This window comes from Gorilla gorilla, chromosome 7 (genome assembly GCF_029281585.2).
Source record: "Gorilla gorilla gorilla isolate KB3781 chromosome 7, NHGRI_mGorGor1-v2.1_pri, whole genome shotgun sequence".
In the NCBI taxonomy this organism is placed as follows: domain Eukaryota; kingdom Metazoa; phylum Chordata; class Mammalia; order Primates; family Hominidae; genus Gorilla; species Gorilla gorilla.
In genome coordinates this window covers 82,959,658-82,983,383 of record NC_073231.2, presented here as the reverse complement: position 1 = coordinate 82,983,383, position 23,726 = coordinate 82,959,658, and the positions used below count along the sequence as shown (strand labels likewise).

Genomic DNA, 23,726 nt, shown 5'->3' with positions numbered 1-23,726 from the left:
TAAAATGAGAAGGCTGACTGACCCTGTCCCAGCCCTAACCAATGTCCTGTTTCAGCTGGGTCTTGTGAGATGATAGAGGGGCATCGCTTACTGGCATCCCTTTCCGTGCCCATCATGAGCACAAAGCTCCCTCTGATGTGAGGGAAGTGAAGAGCCCTCAACTGTCCTTGAGTTGTCCTTCAGAAAACACGATTCTGTGTTGGTCTCAGGGCTCCGGCTACCAGCACCTTCAATAAATGCTTCTCCTCTTCACCCATTCTCCCTGGCCTGGGGTGCTTCTCCAGAATCTAAGGCTGGCAGAAAGCCCAGCTATACATGGAGGATTCACTTTAGTGTCATCTTTTGATGGTCACGATATATTACCCCATGAGAATGGCTAGGCCAATAAATTTTTTAAATGCATTGGGAGTTTGGGGTAGTGAAGAAAGGCTAAAATTATAAAATAAACATCACTTTCAAGTGCATGTCAGGCATTCATACAGTCTCAATGAAATTGACATTTCATTTTTTGGGGAACGGAGTCTCACTCTGTTGCCCAGGCTGGAGTGCAATGGTGCGATCTTGGCTCACTGCAACCTCCACCTCCTGGATTCAAGTGCTTCTCCTGTCTCAGCCTCCAGAGTAGCTAGGATTACAGGCGTCTGCCATCACGCCCGCCTATTTTTTTTTTTTTTTTAATATTTTTAGTAGAGACACTATGTTGGCCAGGCTGGGCTTGAACCCCTGACCTCAGGTGATCTGCCCGCCTCAACCTCCCAAAATGCTGGGATTACAGGTGAGCCACTGTGCCTGGCCGCAAGTGACACTTCAAATCATGACTACCCAAGTTTTGAATGCCTAACTTCATTCAGTAGTTAGTAAAGGAAACTGACTCTTCTAAGGTTCAAAAGCTACTTCCTAAAACCCAAGGAAAATAAACCTTAATTCCAAAAGTAAACTCTGGAGTTTGACACCAGAGGAGCAGAAGGACACTTCTGAAGGGCTGGAGTGCTGGTCAGCATTCTAAAGGCAGTGATAATTGACTGAAAGCTGTGGCAGAGCAGGAGAGCATTCCAGGAAAAGGGTGTCCTTCCTTCCTAGGGAAGCTCTTAGATCACTTCCCTGTTCACATCCTTCTCCTCCCCCATGCCTCCAAGGCAAACTGACTCAGCCCTCTCCCACCTTTTTTTTTTTTTTTTTTTTTTTAAGAGGAAGTCTTGCTATGTAGCCAGGCTGCAGTGCAGTGGCACAATCTCGGCTCATTGCAACCTCTGACTCCCTGGTTCAAGCAATTCTCCCGCCTCAGCCTCCCGAGTACTTGGGATTACAGGCGCCCGCCACCACACCCGGCTAGTTTTTTGTATTTTAGTAGAAACGGGGTTTCACCGTGTTGCCCAGGCTGGTCTCGAACTCCTGAGCTCCAGCCCACCTCGGCCCCCAAAAGTGCTAGGATTACAGGCGTGACCCACCACACCAGGCCTAGGTGATCCTCCTACCTTAGCCTCCCGAGTAGCTGGGATTACAGGCGCCCACCACCACGCCCAGGTAATTTTTTATATTTTTTGTTGAGATGGGGTTTATGCCATGTTGCCCAAGCAGGTCTTCTGAGCTGACTCTATCTGCCCACCTCGGCCTCCCAAAGTGCTGGGATTACAGGTGTGAGCCACTGCGCCTGGCCCTTCTTCATTATTTAAAAAAAAACACTAGTAGCCTCAAAAAAATGTTAATGTCCCAGCCTCTGAAGCTTTTGATATGTTTACTTCCATTCATCAGAGATTGCTGGACCACATCCATATTAGAAGCAATCTAGTTTATGCGTCCAGGCAATACCCATACCACACATTCTAGGCTAACTGTGACCTATAAAGAAAACTCAGGTGTCGGATCTGACACCTTGGGAACCTTCTCCAAGTAGGTCTCTGGCAACAGTGGAAATGGCAGCATCCATGGGGATTTTGTTCCATTGATTATTCTAGGCTAGGGAACCTTGTTCATTAAGGCAGCTCACAGACCTGTGACTGATGTGTAACCTCTCTACAGAATGCCACAGGAGATATTACAGCAGGCAAACACACACACACACACACACACACACACCTGACAAAGGGAGGGGATGCCTGACTCCTGTGAGACAAAGGGGACTGAGCCAGCAATGTTTACATTCAGAAGTTGGTCCACCTAGATTTTGTGGGGAAACCCAATTTGATATAGAAAAATAGTGTAATACAATGGGAAAAAAATACTATAGCAAAACCACCTGAGTTTAAATCCTAGTTCCACCCCTCACCCACTATATAAACTTAAGATAGGTTACTTAACCCCTCAAACCTCAGTTTACTCATCTGATTATGGTCATAAAACCTATGTCTATGGAATCATTGTAAAAATGGGAAAATGTCAAGCATGCAGAGTGTGGAGACGATATTTATTATTATTACTTTTGAGACAGAGCCTTGCTCTGTCGCCCAGGATGGAGTGCAGTGGTGCAATCTCAGCTCACTGCAACCTCCACCTCCTGGGTTCAAGCTATTCTCCTGCCTCAGCCTCCTGAGTAGCTGGGACTACAGGTGGCCGCCACCATGACCGGCTAATTTTTGTATTTTTAGTAGAGAAGGGTTTCGCCATGTTACCAAGGCTGGTCTCAAACTCCTGACCTTAAGTGATCTGCCTGCCTCGGCCTCCCAAAGTGCTGGGATTATAGGTGTGAGCAACTGCACCTGGCTGGTATTTATTATTATATTTTAAAACACATTTACTGGTATAATCTTTCGGGGGATATTTGGTATAGTGATGTAATAGTGATAAAATCAAAACTTAAAACAAATGGAACTATCCTTGGATACATGGACAGATTTTATTTGTAAGAATATGTTCTATTGAATGCAAACTATTGAAAATAACCTAAATGCCCAAATGTAGAGAACTGGATCAACTTTGTACACCCACACAATGGAACATTATGTAGTTCTTAAGCATAATGAAAAACATTCTCTGTATGGCTCTAAATGCTGATATCAGTCACAAAACATCATATACAGTATAAATCCTAATTCTGAAAAGTCAGGTTTACATAAATGCAAGAAAAAAGTCTAAAACAATAAATTCAGTTAACAGTGATTGCTTTTGAATGATGGAATTATAGGAGTCTTCCTTTTCCTCTTTACAGGTCTGTATTTTCTGAATTTTGAAAGATGAACCCAGATTATCTAACAAAACACCAATTTTTTTTTTTTTTTGAGACAGAGTTTCGCTCTTTTGCCCAGGCTGGAGTGAAGTGGTGCGATCTCGGCTCACTGCAACTTCCGCCTCGCGGGTTCAAGTGATTCTCCTGCTTCAGCCACCCAAGTAGATGGGATTATAGGTGCGTGCCACCACACCTGGCTAATTTTTGTATTTTTAGTAGAGACAGGGTTTCGCCAGGCTGGCCAGTGCTGGGATTACAGGAGTGAGCCACCACGCCCAGCCTAAACACTAATGTTTTTAAAAGAGTGATAAAGATATACTTGCTGACTATAGAGAACTTTACTCTAGTGGAGTAAACAGACATCTATTAAAAGCTCCACATAATGTGAGGCAGAGTAAAGTAAGTGTTAGAATGAAAGTTAAAAAGAGGCCAGGTGTGGTGGCTCACGCCTGTAATCCCAGCACTTTGGGAGGCTGAGGCGGGTGGATCACTTGAAGTTAGGAGCTCAAGACCAGACTGGCCAACATGGCAAAAACCTGTCTCTACAAAAAATACAAAAATTAGCTGGGCATGGTGGTGGGTGCCTGTAATCCCAGCTTCTCGGGAGGCTGCGGCAGAAGAATCGCTAGCACCTGGGAGGCAGAGGTTGCAGTGAGCCGAGATCGCGCCACTGCACTCCAGCCTGGATGACTAAGCGAGACTACATCTCAAAAGGGCATGGTGGCTCATGCCTGTAATCCTAACACTTTAGGAGGCTGAGGCCAGAGGATCGCTTGATCCCAGGAGGTCGAGGCTGCAGTGAGCCATGATCACTCCACTGCACTCTAGCCTGGGCAACAGAGCGAGACTAGGTCTCAGGAGAAAAAAAAAAAAAGACAGAAAAAAGAAAAAGAGAAAAAATGGGGTAATTAATTTGGAGACAGGGGAAGCCTTCAAAAGGGAGGTGGCCCTTAAGTTAAGCTTTAATCTAAACCCAAGCTAAACCTTAAACTAAGATTTGAGCAGGAATTATAAAAAGCGAAAAGGAAGAAAAGGACAGGAACAGATATTTCCAGCTAAGGGACCAGGATAAAACAATGTATAAAGTATACATTGTATTTACGGAAAAAGGAAGAGACTTGCTTGACTAGATGAATGAATAAATGAATGAGTGAAAAAAAATCAGTGAATGAATGGACCATTAGCCAGAAGCTAGTTTTTGATCCTAGAGAAAAGTGAGGAAGGGCTAAGCTCTGAATTCAATGTTCACTGTTGGTTAACTCCTAGAAACCTCAGTGTTGCTGTTTCTGACCTCTTTCCCCGCCCAACCTCGTAACCACTTAGTCCACTCTTTGCGGAACTCCTTGACCCTCTCACCCACTTCAGGCTCCATGTGTCTCCATGTCCAGGGCCTGGGAACACAAATGGCACAGCCCCCACCCCACCATTCTCCTTTTACACAACCCATCCCGGGAGGCTCAGCCACGCCACAGCATGTGAACGAGGAGAGGGCGTGGAGTTTCAAGCTCTGCCAGGGTGGATCTTTCTCAGTGCCTGAAACCAGCTACACGGAGCCCTCACCCCACAGCCCCTAGTTTGCAGGGCACAAATGCTTTACATGAAGGCAGTAGATACCTGTTTGGCAAGTGGAAAGGCAAGAACTGTTGTGAGCCAAGAAACAGGAGAAGGGAGGGAACTCTGAGGGTAGAAGTTCAATGTCTCTTGGTGCCACACTGGCAATGCTAAGAGGCAACAGGCCCACTACCGGGGAGGAGGGGTTAGGGCAATTGGCCCTGCTACTTGGCTGCCACCAGCTGTAAGTCAGAGCAAACCCCAAGGTCAGAAGTGGCCCAGACTCCAGCAGGCTTCTCCTAGGAGGAAACAGTTTGGGATTTAGCCCAGGCCCTTCAGATCCAGGTAGGGCAGTTAGCTTTCAGCTTAATTATTTAGGGTGCAGTGGGGCTGGGGAGTATGGTGGGTGGGGAGAAGGGATTGCCTGCCTGCAAGTTGGTGAAAGAGCCAGGCCCAGGAGAAAGGCCTGGGCCGCCCCGTTCAGGAGCCCAGGAGAATGAGAGCAGCTGGACTTCCCCGGTCAACAGGGAAACAGTTGTCTCATTTCCAAGCCTCAGGGAAGGAAGAAAGAGGCAAAGGTGGTGTCTACAGGGTGAGTTGGAGCCCCCAGTGGCCCCGGAGGAACGAGGCATTGTGAAAATAGGGCCAGCTGCTGGTCGGGCTCTCTGACCCCAGACCTCGCCCTCCCGGATAATGACTCCCCAGGACTCACTTCTCCGAGGGCCATCCATCACCGCCCAGACACAAGCCATCACTCACTGCTTCTGCCTGGCCAGGAGCAAACACCCCTCCGTGCTGGGGCCACAGGCTCCCAAAGAATCCCTGATGCTGTCTCTCCAGTTCCTGCTGACGCGACTCCAGGTAGTCACAGGAACCAGGTGATGGAAACCCTGACAGAGTCTTTGTTTGAGATCCCTCCCTTCCCCCACTGGCAGCAAGATCTCTGGACAGCCATTTGTTCTTCCCTGAGAAATTCCTCCTCCCTGACTTCAGGGAGCGGGCCTGGCAGAGCCAGAGTGGAAAATCAGTGAAGCTAATGGTGTAGCAATGCAGAAGCCGGAGCCAAGAACACAGCCTCGGAGTGGCTTTGCTGCGCTTGCCCCAGCTTGGTCAAGAGGGCCACGTGAGCGTCCTCACATTCTCTCACAGGCCGAGGGCTGGGTCCTCCCTGTCCAGCTCTGAACACTTGCAAACACCCCTTCCAGGCACTGGAGCCACTTCTCCAGGGGAAGTGGGACAGAGCTGATCCTCTGGGGAAACCTGTTATGAGCTTAGCACCTTGCAGATTTCTAGAGGCCTAAATCCTCCACCCTTGTTCTCAAGTGGGTCATCTGACATCACCTTTTGCTCCATGGAATTCCATTCGCCTTCTGGCAGGGGATGAAGAAACTCCTCTTACCATCCAGGGTGAATGAGAAGCAAATAAGTTCTTTTCATCATAAGAAATTATGCTGGAGATGGGGTGGGAGTAGGGGAGGGTCCTGCCTGTGTCCCAAGGCAGCCTTGGGACACAGGACCACAGTCCAGTGTAGATGCTAGACTACAGGTCTGATAGTGGAACAGCAGGTGTCCCACTACCAAACCTGTAGTACCTATTTGAGACTCTCCCTGCAGCCAGGCTGAAATGCACACCCCTTTGGGCCAAAGGCAGCTGGAGACGCCCAGGGATGGAGGACCTGCAAGGGCCCTATGATCTGAGGCTAGGCAATGGCTCTGGCACCACGCACAGCCTCTCCCCCATAGGTGCAGGTTTCTGCAAAACACAGAGACAAAGCCCCGCTTTGTGGTGCACACAGGGCATCCAGGGGGCTTGAGGCCAGAATGGAAATGTGCGGTTTTTCCATTAAGTGCAACCTCTCCCCACTCTAACAAGCCACCAGACTCCTTCAAATCTGGGTGGGTGGGAGGAGCTGTAAAACTCAGCCCATTAAATCACTTCTGAGCTGCAGGTTTTCTGAGCACTGGGGTGTTTAACCCACAGTACTGCTGAAAAGGGGGCAGGACCCCCACCCCAACTGCCAGCAGTGGCCTTGCAAGCAGTGTTGTACTCACTCACTGGCTTTCCCCACCAAGACTTGACTTATTGCAAAAGACAGACAAATGCACCCTCTGCAAGCTCAGAATGTTGGTGCTTATCATCTGAAACCGGCTTCAGTCTTTCCAAACAACTCCCTGACCACTCTCAAAGCCTGATCTGAAACAAGCTGAGGCTCTGTAAGATCCCAAACCAAAGGAGGGGAAGGAGAGGGAGAGGGGAGGGAGGCTGGTTTTCCTGGAACCCTTATTAAATCAACTTTCCAAGGACAGCCAGAAACTCCAGGCCCTCCCCAATCCCTCAGGAGCACTTGCAGACTGAGGGGCGTTGGCACTGCGCTCAGTGGGGAGGGGCTCCCGACACCCCCCCCCCCCCAACAGCAAGGCCTTTTAAATGGGGAAAACTCAGTGTGAACAGGGTTTTGGGTGGTTTGCTCTCACCTTTTGGACAAAGCCCTTAATACATAGATTATAATGTGTTTCTTCTTTTTTTTTAAAGACAGGGTCTCCTTCTGACACCCAGGCTGGAGTGCAGTGGCTTGATTATAGCTCACTGTAGCCTCAACTCCTGGGCTCAAGCAACTCTCAAGCAATTCTCCCATCTCAGCCTCCTGAATAGCTAGGACTGCCGATGTGTACCATGTTACCCAGCTAATGTTTAAAATTTTTAGAGATGGGGTCTTGCTATGTTGCCCAGGCTGGTCTGGAACTCCTGGGCTCATGCAATCCTCCTGCATCGGCCTCCCATAGTGCTGGGATTATAGGTGTGAGCCACTGTGCTCGCCCTATGATTTTTTTTTAGGACAACAGCAGCATTGGCCAGGCATGGTGGCTAACACCTGCAATCCCAGCACTTTGGGAGGCCGAGGTGGGTGGATCACGAGGTCAGGAGACCGAGACCATCCTGGCCAACATGGTGAAACCCCGTCTCTACTAAATATACAAAAAAACTAGCTGGGCGTGGTGGCACGCACCTGTAATCCCAGCTACTTGGGAGGCTGAGGCAGGAGAATCGCTTGAACCCAGGAGGTGGAGGTTGCAGTGAGCCAAGATCGCACCACTGCACTCCAGCCTCGCGACAGAGTGAGACTCCGTCTCAAATAAATAAATTAATTTAGAAATATCAGCATTATTATTTAATAATCAGCAGGCCCAAGACTAGGCAATACACTTTACACTTACAAGGTTCCTTACAGCTTACAAAGCATGAAGCCAGATCTCCCCTTAGAATGTCCTGGGCACAGCAGTTCTCTGTTCTGTCACAAAGCTCATGAGAGACAGGCTATGTGAAAGCACCACACTCACACTGAGACGGGGGCTTACTCCACCAAACAGAGACCTGGGGCTTGTTCTCCAAGTGCAGGGGCTTTCCGTTGCTGTGTCCCATGAAACAACATGCTCCTCGCCATGTGCCGTCTCCCCTGGAGGACCAGGGAAAGGGACCCACAACGAGCCACAGGAGCCACAACGTAGGCTCATGGCCTACGGACCAGGCAATGTCCTATGAGCTCTGCAGACATGCTTATTTGATATTCACAATGACCTTATGAGCACACATTCATTATCAATATATTTTATAAAAGGGCACAAAGAGGAACTTTCCCAAGAGCCAACAGTCAGTAAGGTGTGGAGCCAAAATCAAAACCAGGGCAGTCCAAGGAAAATGTGTGCCCACCCAGGCTTGCACATGAAGGTTCACAGCAGTTTTATTACAATAGCCCAACGATTATACCTAAATTAAGTTGGTTTGGCCAGGTGTGGTGGCTCACACCTATAGTCCCAGCACTTTGGGAAGCCGAGGTGGGCAGATCACTTGAGGTCAGGAGTTCAAGGCCAACCTGGCCAACCTGGTGAAACCCATCTCTACTAAAAATACAAAAATTAGCCAGGCATAGTGGTGAGCACCTGTAATTCCAGCTACTTAGGAGGCTGAGGCAGGAGAATCGCTTGAACCTGGGAGGCAGAGGTTGCAGTAAGCCAAGATCATGCCACTGCATTCCAGCCTGGGCAACAGAGTGAAATTCTGTCTCTTAAAACAAACAAACAAACAAACCAACAAAAAACCAGCTGATCTTAAACTCCTGGGCTCAAGTGATCCTCCTGCCTCTGCCTCCCACAGTACTGGGATTATAGGTGGGAGCCAATGTGCCTTTGAAAATTAAGTTGATTTTTAAAAAATGGTCATTTAATGTCAGTCTTCCTGGGTACATGGCTCCTAAGAGCCCCATCCACCTCTCTTACTCCCTTTCTTCTGTTCACAGGGCCGGTACTTTGTCCTCATCAAGATCTTCAGCCCCCAGGTTCCAGCCTCCACCCTGCCCCAGCAGCTTCCGTGAAGCCCCCTCCTCTACTAGCACCCCCACCCTGGCCCTAAAGTTCCTTATACTCATCCCATCGGGCTGGCTCACAAGCAGCCAGGCCCGAGATCCACTTCTCCCTTCTTGGGCTGCAAAAAAAAGAAAGTACTTTAGGCTCCATTATAAATTCACATTCTCAAACCTCAACCAGGTCCTTGCTACTCTTCCACTCCTTTATTGCTGTCTACAATTGGCAGATTCAAATCTAAACTCCCCTCAAACCTCCCACTCTGACTCACTCCCTTTACACTCTCATCTCAGTCTCCAGTTGCCCACAGTTGACACCCAACCTACTTAAACCCACAGATGCTATTGCTGTAGTGTCTTTACTACTTTTTCCTTCCTCTATCATCTCCCAGTCCCCATCCTGGTCAGTACCTGCACTTCCTCTAGCCAGACACTCAAAATAACCTTCAACCTCATCCTTCTGGCAGCAGCAGTGGGAGCAATAGCAACTATTAACACCTTACATGGAAGTGCTTCATCTGGATTACCCCACTTAACCCTTTATTATTTATCCCTGTTTTACAGATGAGCAAACTGTGACGTACGGTGTTTGAGTAGTTCGTTGAAGTAAATAACGCAGCTATCAAGTGGCAGAGCAGGATGCAAACACAGGTGCACCTCACTCTTTCCTCCTAGCCATCCACACTGAGCTGCCAAATTAACTTTCTGAAAGCTGATAGTGTCACTACTTGCTCAAAACTTTTCAAGTTTCCCAGCATCTACCCATTTAAGTCTAGTTTTTTTTTTTTGAGACAGAGTTCCACTCTGTCACCCAGGCTGAAGTGAAGCGGTGTGATCATGGCTCACTGCAACCTCTACCTCCCAGGTTCAAGTGATCCTCCCACCTCAGCCTCCCTAATAGTTGGGACTACAAGCATGTGCCACCACACCTGGCTAATTTTTCTATTTTTTGTAGACACAGGGTCTCATCATGTTGCCCAGGCTGGTCTCAAACTTCTTGGCTCAAGCAATCCTCCTGCCTCGGCTTCCCAAAGTGTTGAGATTACCAGCATAATCCACGCCTGGCCTAAGTATAGTTTTCTTTTTCTTTTTTGAGACGGAGTCTCACTCTGTTACCCAGGCTGGAGTGCAGTGGCGCGATCTCGGCTCACTGCAAGCTCTGCCTCCCGGGTTCACGCCATTCTCCTGCCTCAGCTGGAGACTGGAGCTGGAGTAGCTGGGACTACAGGCGCCTGCCACTACGCCCGGCTAATTTTTTTGTATTTTTAATAGAGATGGGGTTTCACCGTGTTAGGCAGGATGGTCTCGACCTCCTGACCTTGTGATCCACCCGCCTCAGCCTCCCAAAGTGCTGGGATTACAGGCGTGAGCCACCGTGCCTGGCCCTAAGTATAGTTTTCTTAGCAGGGCATTAAGCCTTCCATATGCTAACTCAATCCAATTTTTCCAAGTGTTGTTTCCCAGAGCTACCTACTCACCAGGCAAACCGTTCTCCATAAACCATATACATGCTGCCTCTGAACACTCATGCTATTCAACCTGGAGGGCCCTTCATTTTTCCCCTTCTGAACTCAAGCCCATCTCAGGTGCTCTCTGCTCCCCTCTTCCTCTGCATTCCCACCACCTCTGGTTGTAACTTCACTGGGTGGTTTAAACACAGTCTGTCTTGTGTTACTTATCCCTGTACTTGCCCATCCCTCCTGACCATAAACTCCCTGTGGGCAGACACAGTCTCTCCCACTTTGGGTCCCCACTGTGCTCCAGCTCAGACCTTGCCTTCGGTTCTGTTACTGACAGCAACATGAATATGCCTGCTCTAGCCACTGCACCTTCTATAAAGTCTCACACAACTTTCCCTGTTCATCCCCAACTCCATCCAGAAGACACATATTCTCACCCATCACTCATCATTCAAACGAGTCCCTGACCAGCTGAGTGGCAGCCTTTTGCACACAGCCACCCCATCACGTGCACCTCCAACCTTTCACCCACTGTGTGTCAACCTTCTCTGTGTGACCAGCCACTGAGTCACGAACCACACTATCCTCTGGCAGCAGAAATGCTCATACATTAGTTTTCAAAGTCCTGCGAAAGCCACCAGGTATGCTGTACCTATAATCTCCCAAGAGGCCTTTTCACAGCTCACACAGATCCCAAGAATGGTGGGGTAAGTCCTTCCTGTTACCGATGATGGCTCTGAATTTCCAACACGTCATAGGTCTCCATGCCCCTTTACGCTTCCTGGGTCTCAATCACTTCAAAACCCCTCAAACAGTACCTATCCAAAGCAAACCGCTTGGCAGGCCCCCAAACAGAACCTGTGAGACATAGTTAAGGATAGGAAAATGCAGGCATGAAGCCATGACTGCTGACCCTTATAGAAGATGTGCCTTTTTTTCACCCAGGCTGGAGCGCAGTAGTGCAATCATAATTCACTGCAGCCTCAACTCTTGCGATCATGCAATCTTCCTGTCTCAGCCTCCTGAGTAGCAAGTAGCTGGGACTAGCAGCGTGCACCACCACACCCAGTTAATTTCCTTTTTTTTTTGTAGAGATGGAGTCTCGCTATATTGCCTAGGCTGATCTTGAACTCCTGGCCTCAAGTGATCCTCTTGCCTTATCCTCCCAGAGTGCTGAGGTTACATGTGTGACCCACTATGCCTGGTGAAGATGTGGCCTTGAAATAATTTTCTAGAAGTCAGAGGTCTTTAGCAAGCTCTCACCTCCTACAACATCCCCTGTAGTCCGACCCAAGTTCTACACGCAAATTCAAAGGTCATTCTCTCCCCATTGCACCACCAGCTGCATTTTATACATCACCTATGTTAAAGTGTGACACTAGGGTCCTCATCAGATATTCTTTCCTCAGAAAGAGAAAAGCATAAATTACCCCCCACAAACATGTCATCTCAGGTAAATGGATGTCACCAGCCTTCACGACCCCAACCTCTGATGAAGTCAGTTATGTTTATAACCAGACCAGAACCAACCCAGGTATCTTGAGAGTTTCTCCTACAGGAAGGGAGTTCTTTGCTCCACTTGGGAAGGAGCCTCCCCTGTTGACCATATCACCTGCAACCATATCACCTCCCTCCCAGCCCATCCTGTTCCCAAGGCCCAGGAGTCCAGGCTGCCCCCAGCCAGCACCTTACCTTCTTCAGGCAAGGTCGGGGACGGCCTAGCGGTGCAGAGTGTGGCTGTGACCAGCACAGCCCAGAAGAGGAGGCACTTCCAGCTCCACATCCCAGTTCTGCAGTTAGAGGTTGGTGACAAGGCTCCACATCTCCATGGATACTCCACAGTGAGCTCGATCCCCCTTTTCAAACTGACCCTGAGGAAAGGAAAAAAACCCCAAAAGTTAGGAGGGTTTAGATAGGGAAGGGGAAAGGAAAAACAGAAGGTAAAGAATGCCATGTGGTGGCTGCTTAAAGTGTGGACTTACTAAGGCGTCCAGAAGAAAATTGTGAAGCTACCCCAACAATGAATTAGATCATAGGTCCTGGCTGGGTGTGGTGGTGCACCCTGTAATCCCAGCACTTTGGGAGGCTGAGGCGGGAGGATCACTTGAGGCCAGGAGTTTGAAACCAGCCTGGCCATGGCGAAACCCTGTCTCTACTAAAATTACAAAAATTACCCAGGCGTGGTGGCGTGCACCTGTAGTCCCAGTTACTTTGGAGGCTGAGGCAGGAGAATCGCTTGAACCCAGGAGGCGAAGGATGCAGTGAGCTGAGATTGCACCACTGCACTCCAACCTGGGTGACAGAGCGAGATTCTGTCGCAAAAAGAGAGATTATAGGTCTTAATTGGACAGAAGGATGCTTTAGTTCAATTCTACAGCTATGTTTTGAGTGCAGATTATGTGCAAGCCTGGCAATACCATCATGAGGTTTTCCAAGGTATAAACTTCAAAGTAGTATGTGCTACAAAGTGAATGGTCTCATGAAAGTCCCAAATAGTTCTTCCCTTTTGTGGGAAACAGTTTTACAAAGTGTGCTACAATTACAGGAGGCTTGAGCATGCAGATGGCTCCCCAGCATAAGACTTCACTCTGCCCAGGCCAGGTGCGGTGGCTCACACCTGCAATCCCAGCACTTCGGGAGGCTAAGGTGGGCAGATCATTTGAGGTCAGGAGTTCGAGACCAACCTGGCCAATATGGTGAAATCCCATCTCTACTAAAAATACAAAAATTAGCTGGGCATAGTGGTACACACCTGTAATCCCAGCTACTCAGGAGGCTGAGACAGGAGAATTGCTTGAACTCAGGAGGCGGAGGTTGCAGTGAGCCAAGATCGCGGCACTGCACTACAGCCTAGGTGGCAGAGTGAGACTCTGTCTCAAAAAATTAAAAAAAAAAATTTTTAAAAGACCACTCCATCTAGGGCCAACCAGTCCCTCTGGTGAGAAATAAGGGGCGATGAAGAATCATGGAACAAGCTAAGGACCAGTAAATGGAAGCCAAGTACAGAGATAACTAGTTAGTAGCTGCTGGACTCCATGCTCAACTCCCAGACCTATGCAATGAAGCAGCTGAAATAAATGACCTCCTGGGTACTTTCTTTTTGTCTCTAAAATTGTATGAATCACATCCATAGTTCTACCAGCCTCCCTTGCAGAGAGAAGAAAACCCTCACCAGCTACTTACAAAGAGCCTAAGAGTGTGGAGCCAGGAGGGATCCAGTTCTCCCTGATGCCGGAAGGTGACAAGTGATGTCTGACGGATATGAGTCCAGAAGTTGCGGGGGGCAAGGGGGCCTGGGAGGTCCCACTGCAGAATCAAGGTCTATTGCAAGCACTGAGTCAAAGATGGCTCACACTGGCCCCAGTTAAAAGAACAGAATCTGCAGCCCTTTACCCTTCTCAGGTCTGGAGGGGTAAAACTTAAAACTCCCCAGGGTCTTAAAGAACGGATCATAGCTGTTAACATTTACCAAGTGACAAGACTTTCTGGGCACTGTCAGGGCTACGTGGGGGTGACCATCTCTATTTTCCAGGTGGCTTCTGTCCTAAATGCTCCAGGGAGCCATCCAAGTTATTCAGAGAATCTACTTCCCCGGAACATGCCCTAATGTGGTACTTCAGCCCTGCCTCCCCCGAGCCAGGCAGGGCCCCTCGTAAGTGAGTCAGTGCTGGCTGGCAGAAAAGCCCCTGGATTCTTGGCTTCATTCACATGTGCTTGGCCAGCGGGATACACATGCCACACCACTAGCTCCCTCCCAAGGCTTACTAAAATGTTTTAATGATTTCAAATCAAAAGAGAAGTCAACATTTCTCTTTCATTTTTCTACTTTTACGAAAGGAATCAGAAAAGAGAAAATGAAATGAATACTGAACACCCACTATGTACCAAGGATGCCCTAAGTAGAATTAATTTAGAACTATAGTGAGGAATTCATTCATTCCTCACTATAAACTTATGGGGAATAAGTTTTATTATTCCTTTAATGCAATGGAGAAACTGAGGCTCAAAGAGGTTAAGTACTTTACTCAAGGAAATGTAGCTAGCTTGTAATAGTGCCTCAAGGTTTTTGGATATTAGAGAACAGGGTGGGAGGAAGTAAATAAGGGATTGATCAAGCCTGACTCCATCTGATACAAACTCAATTTATCCAAACCAAGTAGATAAGGGTAAATCCAAGGTAACTCTGGTAACAAAAGAGGCTTGATTTGCAGTTCCATTGGTCAAAGATAGACCCTTGTGCCAGGGCATGGTGGCTCATACCTACAATCCCAGGACTTTGGGAGGCTGAGGCGGGCGTATCACCTGAGGTGGGGAGTTGAGACCAGACTGGCCAACATGGTGAAATTCCTCGTCTACTAAAAATACAAAAATTAGCTGGGTGTGGTGGTGCACGCCTGTAATCCCAGCTACTCAGGAGGCTAACGCATGAGAATTGCTTGAATTTGGGAGGTGGAGGTTGCAGTGAGCTGAGATTGCATCACTGCACTCCAGCCTGGGTGACGGAGTGAGACTCTGTCTCAAAACTAACTAACTAAAAGAAAGACCCTTGGAAGCAGACCACAGATGGGCCATCTAGGACACTGCATGGGGCACATTCCCAGAGCTGGGATAGAAGCAGTGCTTGCCAGAGGATGCCCCTAAACCCATATTCCACATCTTACTACATCCCAAAAATACACCTGATGCAGGCCTGTCACCCAGAAACGCATACCTGACCAAGAAAACCTAGGTCCCTTGCTAAGTGTCAGAATACTGAACAAGTTTCAGGTTCCAATGGGAAAGAGCGGTGTCATGTTGAGATGGTTAAGCTTGCTTCGACTTGGCCACTCTGTCCCCAGAAAAGCCTGCCGCCTCCTCCCAGGTGTGGGCTGGCTGCAGACCGCCCTCTCTCAGCTCCCTGGTCAATGCACTTCGAATTCATCTGCCAGCTTCCCTCTTGTTCTTTCCCAAAAAAGGTACAAAAAGTCTCTTCCTCTCCTACCCCTCTGGCCCTCAAGTTTGACATCTGTAAAACAAGGATGTTAAGAAAACCTGGCCTCCTGGCACCAACTCCTGGAATAAGAAGTCGGCATACACCCCATGCCACCCGCCTGCAAAAAAACACAGTGACACAGCCACTAGTCCAACATGCTGTCTGGGACCCTGCCACCTCCTCCTTCACCTCAGTTTCTCATTCTACTAATTAATGAATTTTTCCAATCCCTTAGGAACAACTTCCTTCCTTCACTGCTTGACAGATGTAACCTGCAGCCTTGCAGGTGTACACAGCAGCTTCCTCCAAGACCCTGCAGCTGGTTCCCCCTGCCCCGTCTCTCCAATATCAGCCAGGCTCCTGGGATTCATGCCTGCATGCAGAGGTCCTCGGTGGGGAGCGGAGAGGGGGCACATCTCAGTTTCCCACTCATCAGAGGGGGCTGAAATACTTGCCTTGCCTCCATCACAGGTGGTTATGAAGACTGAATGGGCTGCGTGGGTGAAAGTGCCTGCTGTCTTCTCACTAGAGTACTGATCCAACATACAGGGTGGACAGTGTCTGGTGAGATAGCAGGGGCTGGACGGACCACGTGACCTTGAAGCTCTCCCACTTCTAAGAGAAAAACCTATGAATGTCAGATCTCCTTGTCCAAAAATTATGTAATGAAAACTAGCTGACGAATTCATGGCCAAATCTTTTTATTCTTTCTGAGACAGAGTGTTGCTCTGTCACCCAAGCTGGAGTGCGGTGGCACGATCTCAACTCACTACAACCTCCATCCCCCAGACTCAAGTGATCCTCCCACCTCAGCCTCCCGAGTAGCTGGACTAATTTTCTGTATATTTAATAAAAATGGGGTCTCACCATGTTGCCCATGCTGGTAATGAACTCCTGGGCTCAAGAGATCCACCTACAGTGGCCTCCCAAAGTGCTGGGATTACAGGCATGAGCCACCACACCCAGCCTGGGTCTTTTTATTCTTGTCTGCTGGAGACAGTATGAACTCACACCCTTCCACTTATGATCTTGCCACCCTGGGATAGTCACTTAACCGTTCTAAGCCTCAGTTTCCCACCTAGAGGAAGCTACATCACAGGTGATTACGAGGCTCAAATGGGTGGTGTGGGTGACTGTGCCCATTCTCTCCTCTCTAAAGTACCAACCAAATGTAAAGAATTATGTATTTGTATTTCAGATATAATATTAAGGTATTTATAATTCTCTTTCTGTAGTGCTTTGAGTCACTCCTTAATAGCACTCTCAGGAGATTTGGTAATTGGCAGCAGAAGGACAGGAACTTCCAACCTTTCCAAAGGCATTTCTCACTCTCCATCTTCATGTCTTATATTCTAGACCTGTGGCCCACACAGTGGCCACTGCACACTTGAAATGTGGCTGGTGCTAATGGATATGCTATAAGTAAAAAGTATACACCGCATCTTAAAAACTTGTTATGAAAAAAATGTAAAGTATCTCATCAATAATTTCTATATTGATTACATGTTCAAATGATAATATTTTGGAAATATAGTTACATTAAATAAAATCTAAACAAACAAGTTAATTAAAAAACAAATTTTGGCCAGGCGCGGTGGCTCATGCCTGTAATCCCAGCACTTTGGGAGGCTGAGGTGGGCGAATCACGAGGTCAAGAGGTCGACACCATCCTGGCCAACATGGTGAAACCCCGTCTCTACTAAAAATACAAAAATTAGCTGCGTGCAGTGGCACGTGCCTGTAGTCCCAGCTACTCAGGAGGCTGAGGCAGGAGAATTGCTTGAACCCGGGAGGCAGAGGTTGCAGTGAGCCGAGATTGCGCCACTGCACTCCAGCCTGGCAACAAAGCGAGACTCCGTCTCAAAAAAAAAAATTTTTTTTATCTATTTCTTTCTTTTAACTTAATTTCCAATGTGGCTTCTAGAAAATCTGAACGTACACATAGCTCATGTTATAATGTTATATTTCTTTCTTCCTTTTTTTCTTTGAGACGGAGTCTTGCTCTGTCACTCAGGCTGGAGTTGCAGTGGCGCAATCTTGGCTCAACCACTGCCTCCCGGGTTCAAACGATTCTCCTGCCTCCCAAATAGCTGTGATTACAGACATGAGCCACCAAGCCCGGCTAATTTTTTTATTTTTAGTAGAAACAGGGTTTCACCGTGTTGGCCAGGCTGGTCTTGAACTCCTGACCTCAGGTGATCCACCCGCCTTGCCCTCCCAAAGGGCTGGGATTACAGGCATGAGCCACTGTGCCTGGCTTTTTTTTTTTTTTTTTTTAAACAGGGTCTTCCTCTGTCCCCCAGGCTGGAATGCAGTGGTGCAATCACAGCTTATTGCGGCCTCTGCCTCCTAGGCTCAAGTGATCCTCCCACCTCAGCCTCCTGAATAGCCGGGGCTACCAGTAAGCACAAGCATACTCATCTAATTTGTGTATTTTTTGGTAGACATAGGGTCTCACCACGTTGTCCAGGCTCATCTCCATCTCATGGGCTCAAGTAATCCGCCTGCCTTGGCCTCCCAAAGTGCTGGGATTACAGGCGTGAGCCACTGTGACCACCTGCTCGTGTTCTATTTCTATAGGGCGCCACAGCTCGAAGCAACATCCATGCCTCTGTGCAAGACTTTCTTCATGCCATTCCTTGTTCTGCAACAGGCCAGGCCTTCCCTTTTCTCTGAACCCCACCTTAAGAAGCTGTTTCTTCCATAAGACTTTCTTGGGCCTTCTAGCTGGAGAATTTCATTCCTCCAAATTTGCAAACCACATTACTAGCCCCTCTCACATGGCACTTAGATCATATTATATGATTGTTATTTATGTTCTTCATTCTCTTCTCTCCCCACGAAACTGCAGGCTCCTTCAGAACAGGGTCTGTGTCTCCCTAACCTTTGCTAACACCCTCGGCACCTAGTATGTACACAGGAGATGCCAACATGTTTGTTAACTGGATGAGTAAGTGAATGAAGGAAAAAAAAGGGCTGATGAAAAGAAACTGATACAGATACTCCTCCAGAAAAAGAGGCTGAGAATATAGAGAAAAGCAATTAGGTAGTACCCCCTGTTAACCAGCCAAACTCTAGCCCAAAGAACCCTGAGAAAATTTCTGGACAACTTGGTTCTTCAGAATTGAGGAAGTAACACCAAAACATTAATCCCTTCAGATGAGAATAAGACTTATTTCTTCCCCAAAGTGACCATTCTCTACTCACATGTTGAGAGGGCAGGGGGCAAGTACTTAATAAACATATGGAGAAAGTTACTCAGCTCAGCTTGCTAAATTTTAGTTGGTCCAATGGAAATGCTAATTTTTTGAGTCTCTTAAAAAAAAAAGTGTCTAAATGTCCTTGGAAGTAAGAGACATATAAAAAATTAGCAATAAGTGGCCAGGCACAGTGGCTCACACCTGTAATCCCAGCATTCTGGGAGGCCGAGGCCAGCGGATTGCTTGAGGTCAGGAGTTCAAGCCCAGCCTGGCCAACATGGTGAAACACCATCTCTATTAAAAACACAAAAAATTAGCCGGACATGGTGGCGCATGCTTGCAATCCCAGCTACTAGGGAGGCTGGGGCAGGAGAATCGCTTGAACCGGAAGGCCGAGGTTGCAGTGACCTGAGATAGCGCCACAGCACTCCGGCCTGGGCGACAGAGCGAGACTATCGCAAAAAAAAAAAAAAAGCAACAAGTGAAACACGAACTGCTGCACATAATCTAGAAAACCTCGCTCCTGAAGACAGGATGTACTATGAGTGGAACCCCACCAAATTCTTGGGATAGTTCATCCAGGTGAGGGCTATGAAATGGGGGAGAGGGCCCTAAACATGGTTTCTTTCATTGCAGGGGAGAGATAAATGGTGGCGAGGAGAGAATTTCTGTTCAAAGTAGATGCAACCTTAGGAGGAAAAACAAATATCCTAGCCCAAGTCTGACATTTCATCCTCTCTGGAAACACCAGAATCTTCTCTAAAGCTCTGCATCTGGGCTCCCAGTAGTCCCTGGTGCGTTCAGGCCTTTTACAAAGCTCTGGGGAAGACAAATGTAAGACACAAATTTCCCAGGAGGAAATTAAACTCATCAAGTGATGTGAGGCCCTTTCAGAATAAGACATTTGAATCAATTCTAACTCCTTTTCCTCCAGCAGCAACAGGCTCAAACTTTGCTAGGATGTTCTGTAACTAACAGCCATTTTGACGAAAGACACTTTAGAAACGAAGGCAAGAAAAAAGCCTTTGTAGAAGCCGGCTGCTAAACCCCCAAGTTCATACCAGCAAATCTCTCATTTTAGGAGTCTTGTTTCAGGTCAATACTGAAAACAAAGAGCACACCACTAAAAGCAAAACCCATGGATTTTCCTTGGTCTCTAAGGCTTGAATCTGCCTACCCAGTGTTCAGTTCAATTTTCTTGCCCTCTGGAGTCCACCAGGAATAAAGCTAGCCCAGCCTGAGGGATGCACCGATGTATCTAATCCTCTGCCCCTAGGGAGTGGGGGACGCTTCTCCATTTCTTCCTGAGCCTTTGCTTCCCTTGCTATCAAAGGGCCACCTAATGGAACTTTCTAACACCCTCCATGGCCAGAGGCCAAGGAAAAGAAGCACCCTAAGATTGTTCAAGTGGTGCCCACTCTGGCCTGAATTCCCATTGGGAAAAATACCTCGAAAATGAGCATTTCTGCAGGCATGTTTGGAAAAGCAGGCAGTGAAGTACGCAGTCCAAGTGGCTCTCAATCTGGATGAACCTCATTAAAAAGCTGACACTCAGCTATGACTAAGAGTAAATGCAACAGATATTTCAAGCAGCTCGTCATTGATGCAGTTCATAACCCTCCCAGCTGGAGTCAGGCACTCGGAGGGTCGGGGCAGCCCCGGAGCTTCTCCTAACCCACTGGGGGTAGGATATGTAAACAAGTCATTAGGGAGGCAGGCCATCGGCAAAGACGGCCGGCAATAGCAGAGGCTGCTGAACCTCGGTCACCGAGAGGAAGGTGGATGACCCGGGCGTGGGGTGATTACCCAGACCAAGGCGCGTCCCACGGGGCCCTGCTACTTCGCTTTTAAACAAGCCTTAGGGAGGAAACCGGGAGCCCGGGCCAAGGGAGGAAAATGGCCACTTTCTGCTAAACAGTCTCAAGGCTAGATAGTATTCCAAAAAAAGCGCTGGTCCGGAGGTACAAAGGGTAGGGCACATCTGCGGAGGAAACAGTCACCTTAATTACCACGTCTAGAGAAAGTGCGATTTCATTACAGCCTCCAAAACTACCGCCCAAAGAAGGAAACCAGAGAAGTGTTTTCAATTTGAAAGAGGCTGGAAAGAAGCGGGTGAGAGACCGACTCTCCCCACCCTCCCGCAACTTTGGACCACAAGGCGCTTTCCTGCCTCAAAGACTATTACCAAACACAACTCGAAAATCCAACCCCGCTTTCAAACCTGTAGCCGTTATTTAAACGGTAAAACGCCCCACTTTAGTTTCCGGGGGATGCGGCCCAAATCAGTCCTTAAAAACACACAGGGAGCGCCTCTGGCAGCAGCCGCCCACGCCCCCGGCCCTGCGCACCGGGCTTGCTCCGGGAGGGGCGCGTGACGCCACCGCGGGGCAGCCGAGAGGGGACCGCGGGCTCCGGGGAGGGGAGGCGCTCCCGCAGCTCCAGCTATAACACAAGGGAGAGAAAGCAACGCTTTGGTTCCAGAAACTTCCATCGTCAAGGCCAGTTCTGGCCAGACGCACAGCCAAAGAGCCCCCCTAGTCTAGCGGATGAACCGTTCGCGAGTGGCACCCCCTAAAACCTTGGCCCCATCTCCCAAGATGCCTCTTTTCTGCGCAATCCAGAAAGCACCCCGACCGCCGCCACCCACCAGCGGCGGCGAATAACTTGGTGAGATCTTAAATAACTCGGGATCCAAGGGAACTTTCTTTTCTCCCCCGAATCTCAACGCCGCATCTCCAAGTCTCCAGAAATGTTAAGGAGGGAGGTGGTCAAGACAGGCTGAAGAATCTGAGTTTTAATTTGGGGGAGGGGGAGGGGAGGAAGAGGGAAGTTAATAATGCGGCTGCGGTGTACCCGTGTGGGGTGAAACGGAACCAGATGCGGCTGCTACATCTGGAAATTGGGGGTGGGGGGGAGTGCTGGGGGAGAAAGGCACCGTGGTAATGTTTTTCAAAAGGGTTGATAGCTTCTGGGCCCAGAACAAGAAACGGGCTTCACACCCCCGCCCCCCCCCCCCACCGCCACCACCAAAAAAGTGTCTGGCTGCCTCATAGGGGGTGTGTGTTCTATATGAACCCCCATCTACAAGGTCCATAAAATTCCTCCGCAAACATGGGTCGTAGCCTCACTTTTCTCCCAACCCCAAACATAACGGTAGGGGAAGCGGGGTGCAGAGGGGTCTGGGCCAGAGAAGCATACGCATCGCTGCCGAGTGAACCACACCGGACAAAAACCCTCATCCCTTCCCCCACCTCCAGGAACCAGATTGGGACCGAACGGTCCTTCCGCCCCCGTCCCATACCTCGGCTTAACGACCGTGGGCCGTCCTCCCGTTCCCCAAACTTCCGACCCTTTCAGAGACCGTCCAAGTCATAAGATCACCCCTTCTGGAAAGGGGAGTCGTTTTTCGCTCTCAGCTCAAGCAGATTCAGCCATTTGGTGACGACACCTCCTTAAAACCTATTCCAAGAGAAGCAAACCTAGCCCTCCACGTCCTCCGCAGTTCATCCCCCACCCCATCCGACCCCAACCCGGACCCCAGGCTTTCCCGGGGGTGGAAAAGGACTTAGGAATGTCCCGGATTTTTAGCGTTGAGCCCAAAGCTACCTGCTGAATTGGGGGTGAATCCCCAAAAGGGGACCAAAAAGAGATGGAGTGGAATGCAACACACACACATAACACACACAACGCATCCCACCTCGCCGCCCACTCCCGCCCTCCTCCCCAGTCCAGGAAACCGCGGGCCTCGCCGCCTTCGCCCCGGGCCTGTCCCTCCTGGGACTCACTGAGGAGCCGCCGCCGCCTCGCCAGCTCCCGAGCGCGAGTTGGAGGAAAAGTTGGGCGGCGGGAAGAGCGGCGGGACGAGCGCAGGGAGGGGGCGCAGGAGACGCGGACGGAGGGAAGGGAGGGGAGACCCAAGGGGCGCGGATCGCCCGGGAGGGAGCCAGGAGGTGAAAGGGGCGGGCGGCGAGCGGAGGGAGGCGCCGGCCCCGGCTGGGCTGCGGCGGGCAAAGCGCGCAGCCGGGAGGCTCCGGCGCCGGGGGCCGCTCGGGACGCCAAGCCCGCCCCAGATCCGGGGGCGCCGCGGCTCTTACCTCGCTCGGCGTGGAGGTTCCGCCTCGGGAGAGTCCGCCGTGGCTTGTGCGAGCGGGCGTGTGCCCGCGTCCCCGGCTCCGGCCCGCCGCCCCCGGGCTCTGTTCGGGTCCTGGCGGGGTCGCAAGAGCTCCGCGGCCGGCGCTCGACTCCCGGCGGCGCTCGGTGCTCGGCGCCTCCAGCCCGGGCGGGAACAATGGAGCCGGAGCTGGTGCCCCGGAGGCGGGGCGGGGGGAGGGCTCCCGTCCGCCACCCGGGGTCTCCAGACCTTGTGCCCCCCTTCTCCAGAACGCAGCGGCGGCGCCTCACTTTCCTTGCAGACCGGGCTCCATCGCCCTGCGGAGGCCCCGGCGCCGCGGCGTGCCCGACTGCAGCACGGGTACCGTGCGCCCTGCGGGGCGCCCCGAGCTCGGACCGGAGAAAAGTCCTTGGGTTCCGCGGTTTTTCAAGCAGCGGCGCGCTCGCGGCCGGGGAAGGCGAGGTCGCCGCAATGCGCTACGAGGGGTCTCGGTCCCGTCCGGACGTGGCCGCCCAGCTCCCGGCACACCCGGGTTCCTCCGCGCGCTGCGGCTGCACCGGCGTCCCGGCTCCCGCTAGCTGCCGCCCGCCGCCGAGGACGCCGCGCCTGTGGCCGCAAGAGCGCTCCGAGCGCTATGCGCCGGCGAGGCGCGAGGGCTCGCCCTCTCACTCCCACCCGCGCTGGTCCCTCCTCCGCCTCCGCCCCCTGCAGCTGCCTGCTGGGCCTTGTAGTTCCCCAGCCGCGGCCCCAAAGCAGGGGGAGCGGAACGAGCTGTCCGGCGCTCTGCCCTTTTCTTCCTACAGCCTGGTCTCCTTTGGCGTTTGCGCCCCTGCATCTGAGCGCGCCCCTGCATCTGAGCACGTCCCAGAGGGCGCCGGAATGTCAGGCCCTAGACATAGCAGCGGTTTGGG

At 50.2% G+C, this 23,726-nt stretch overlaps 1 protein-coding gene across 18 annotated transcripts in view; it reads right to left on the bottom strand.

Annotated features, from left to right (window-relative positions):
- Positions 1-22,937, bottom strand: part of FGFR1 (fibroblast growth factor receptor 1) — a 55,231-nt gene extending 32,294 nt beyond the window's left edge. For 7 of the 18 annotated variants that reach the window (XM_055348981.2, XM_063709340.1, XM_063709342.1 and 4 more), the window contains exons 1-3: positions 22,490-22,692; positions 22,006-22,163; positions 12,225-12,403 (exon numbers count right to left, since the gene is read on the bottom strand). In XM_055348981.2, the coding sequence (XP_055204956.1) occupies positions 12,225-12,315 (91 nt within the window). In that variant the 5' untranslated portion in view covers positions 12,316-12,403; positions 22,006-22,163; positions 22,490-22,692. Of the gene's footprint in view, positions 1-12,224; positions 12,404-13,715; positions 13,910-22,005; positions 22,164-22,489; positions 22,693-22,798 lie in introns of those variants that run through there. The other 11 variants (XM_019032134.3, XM_019032137.3, XM_019032138.3 and 8 more) reach the window with 9 other exon arrangements.
- Between the last annotated feature and the right edge of the window lie 789 nt (positions 22,938-23,726).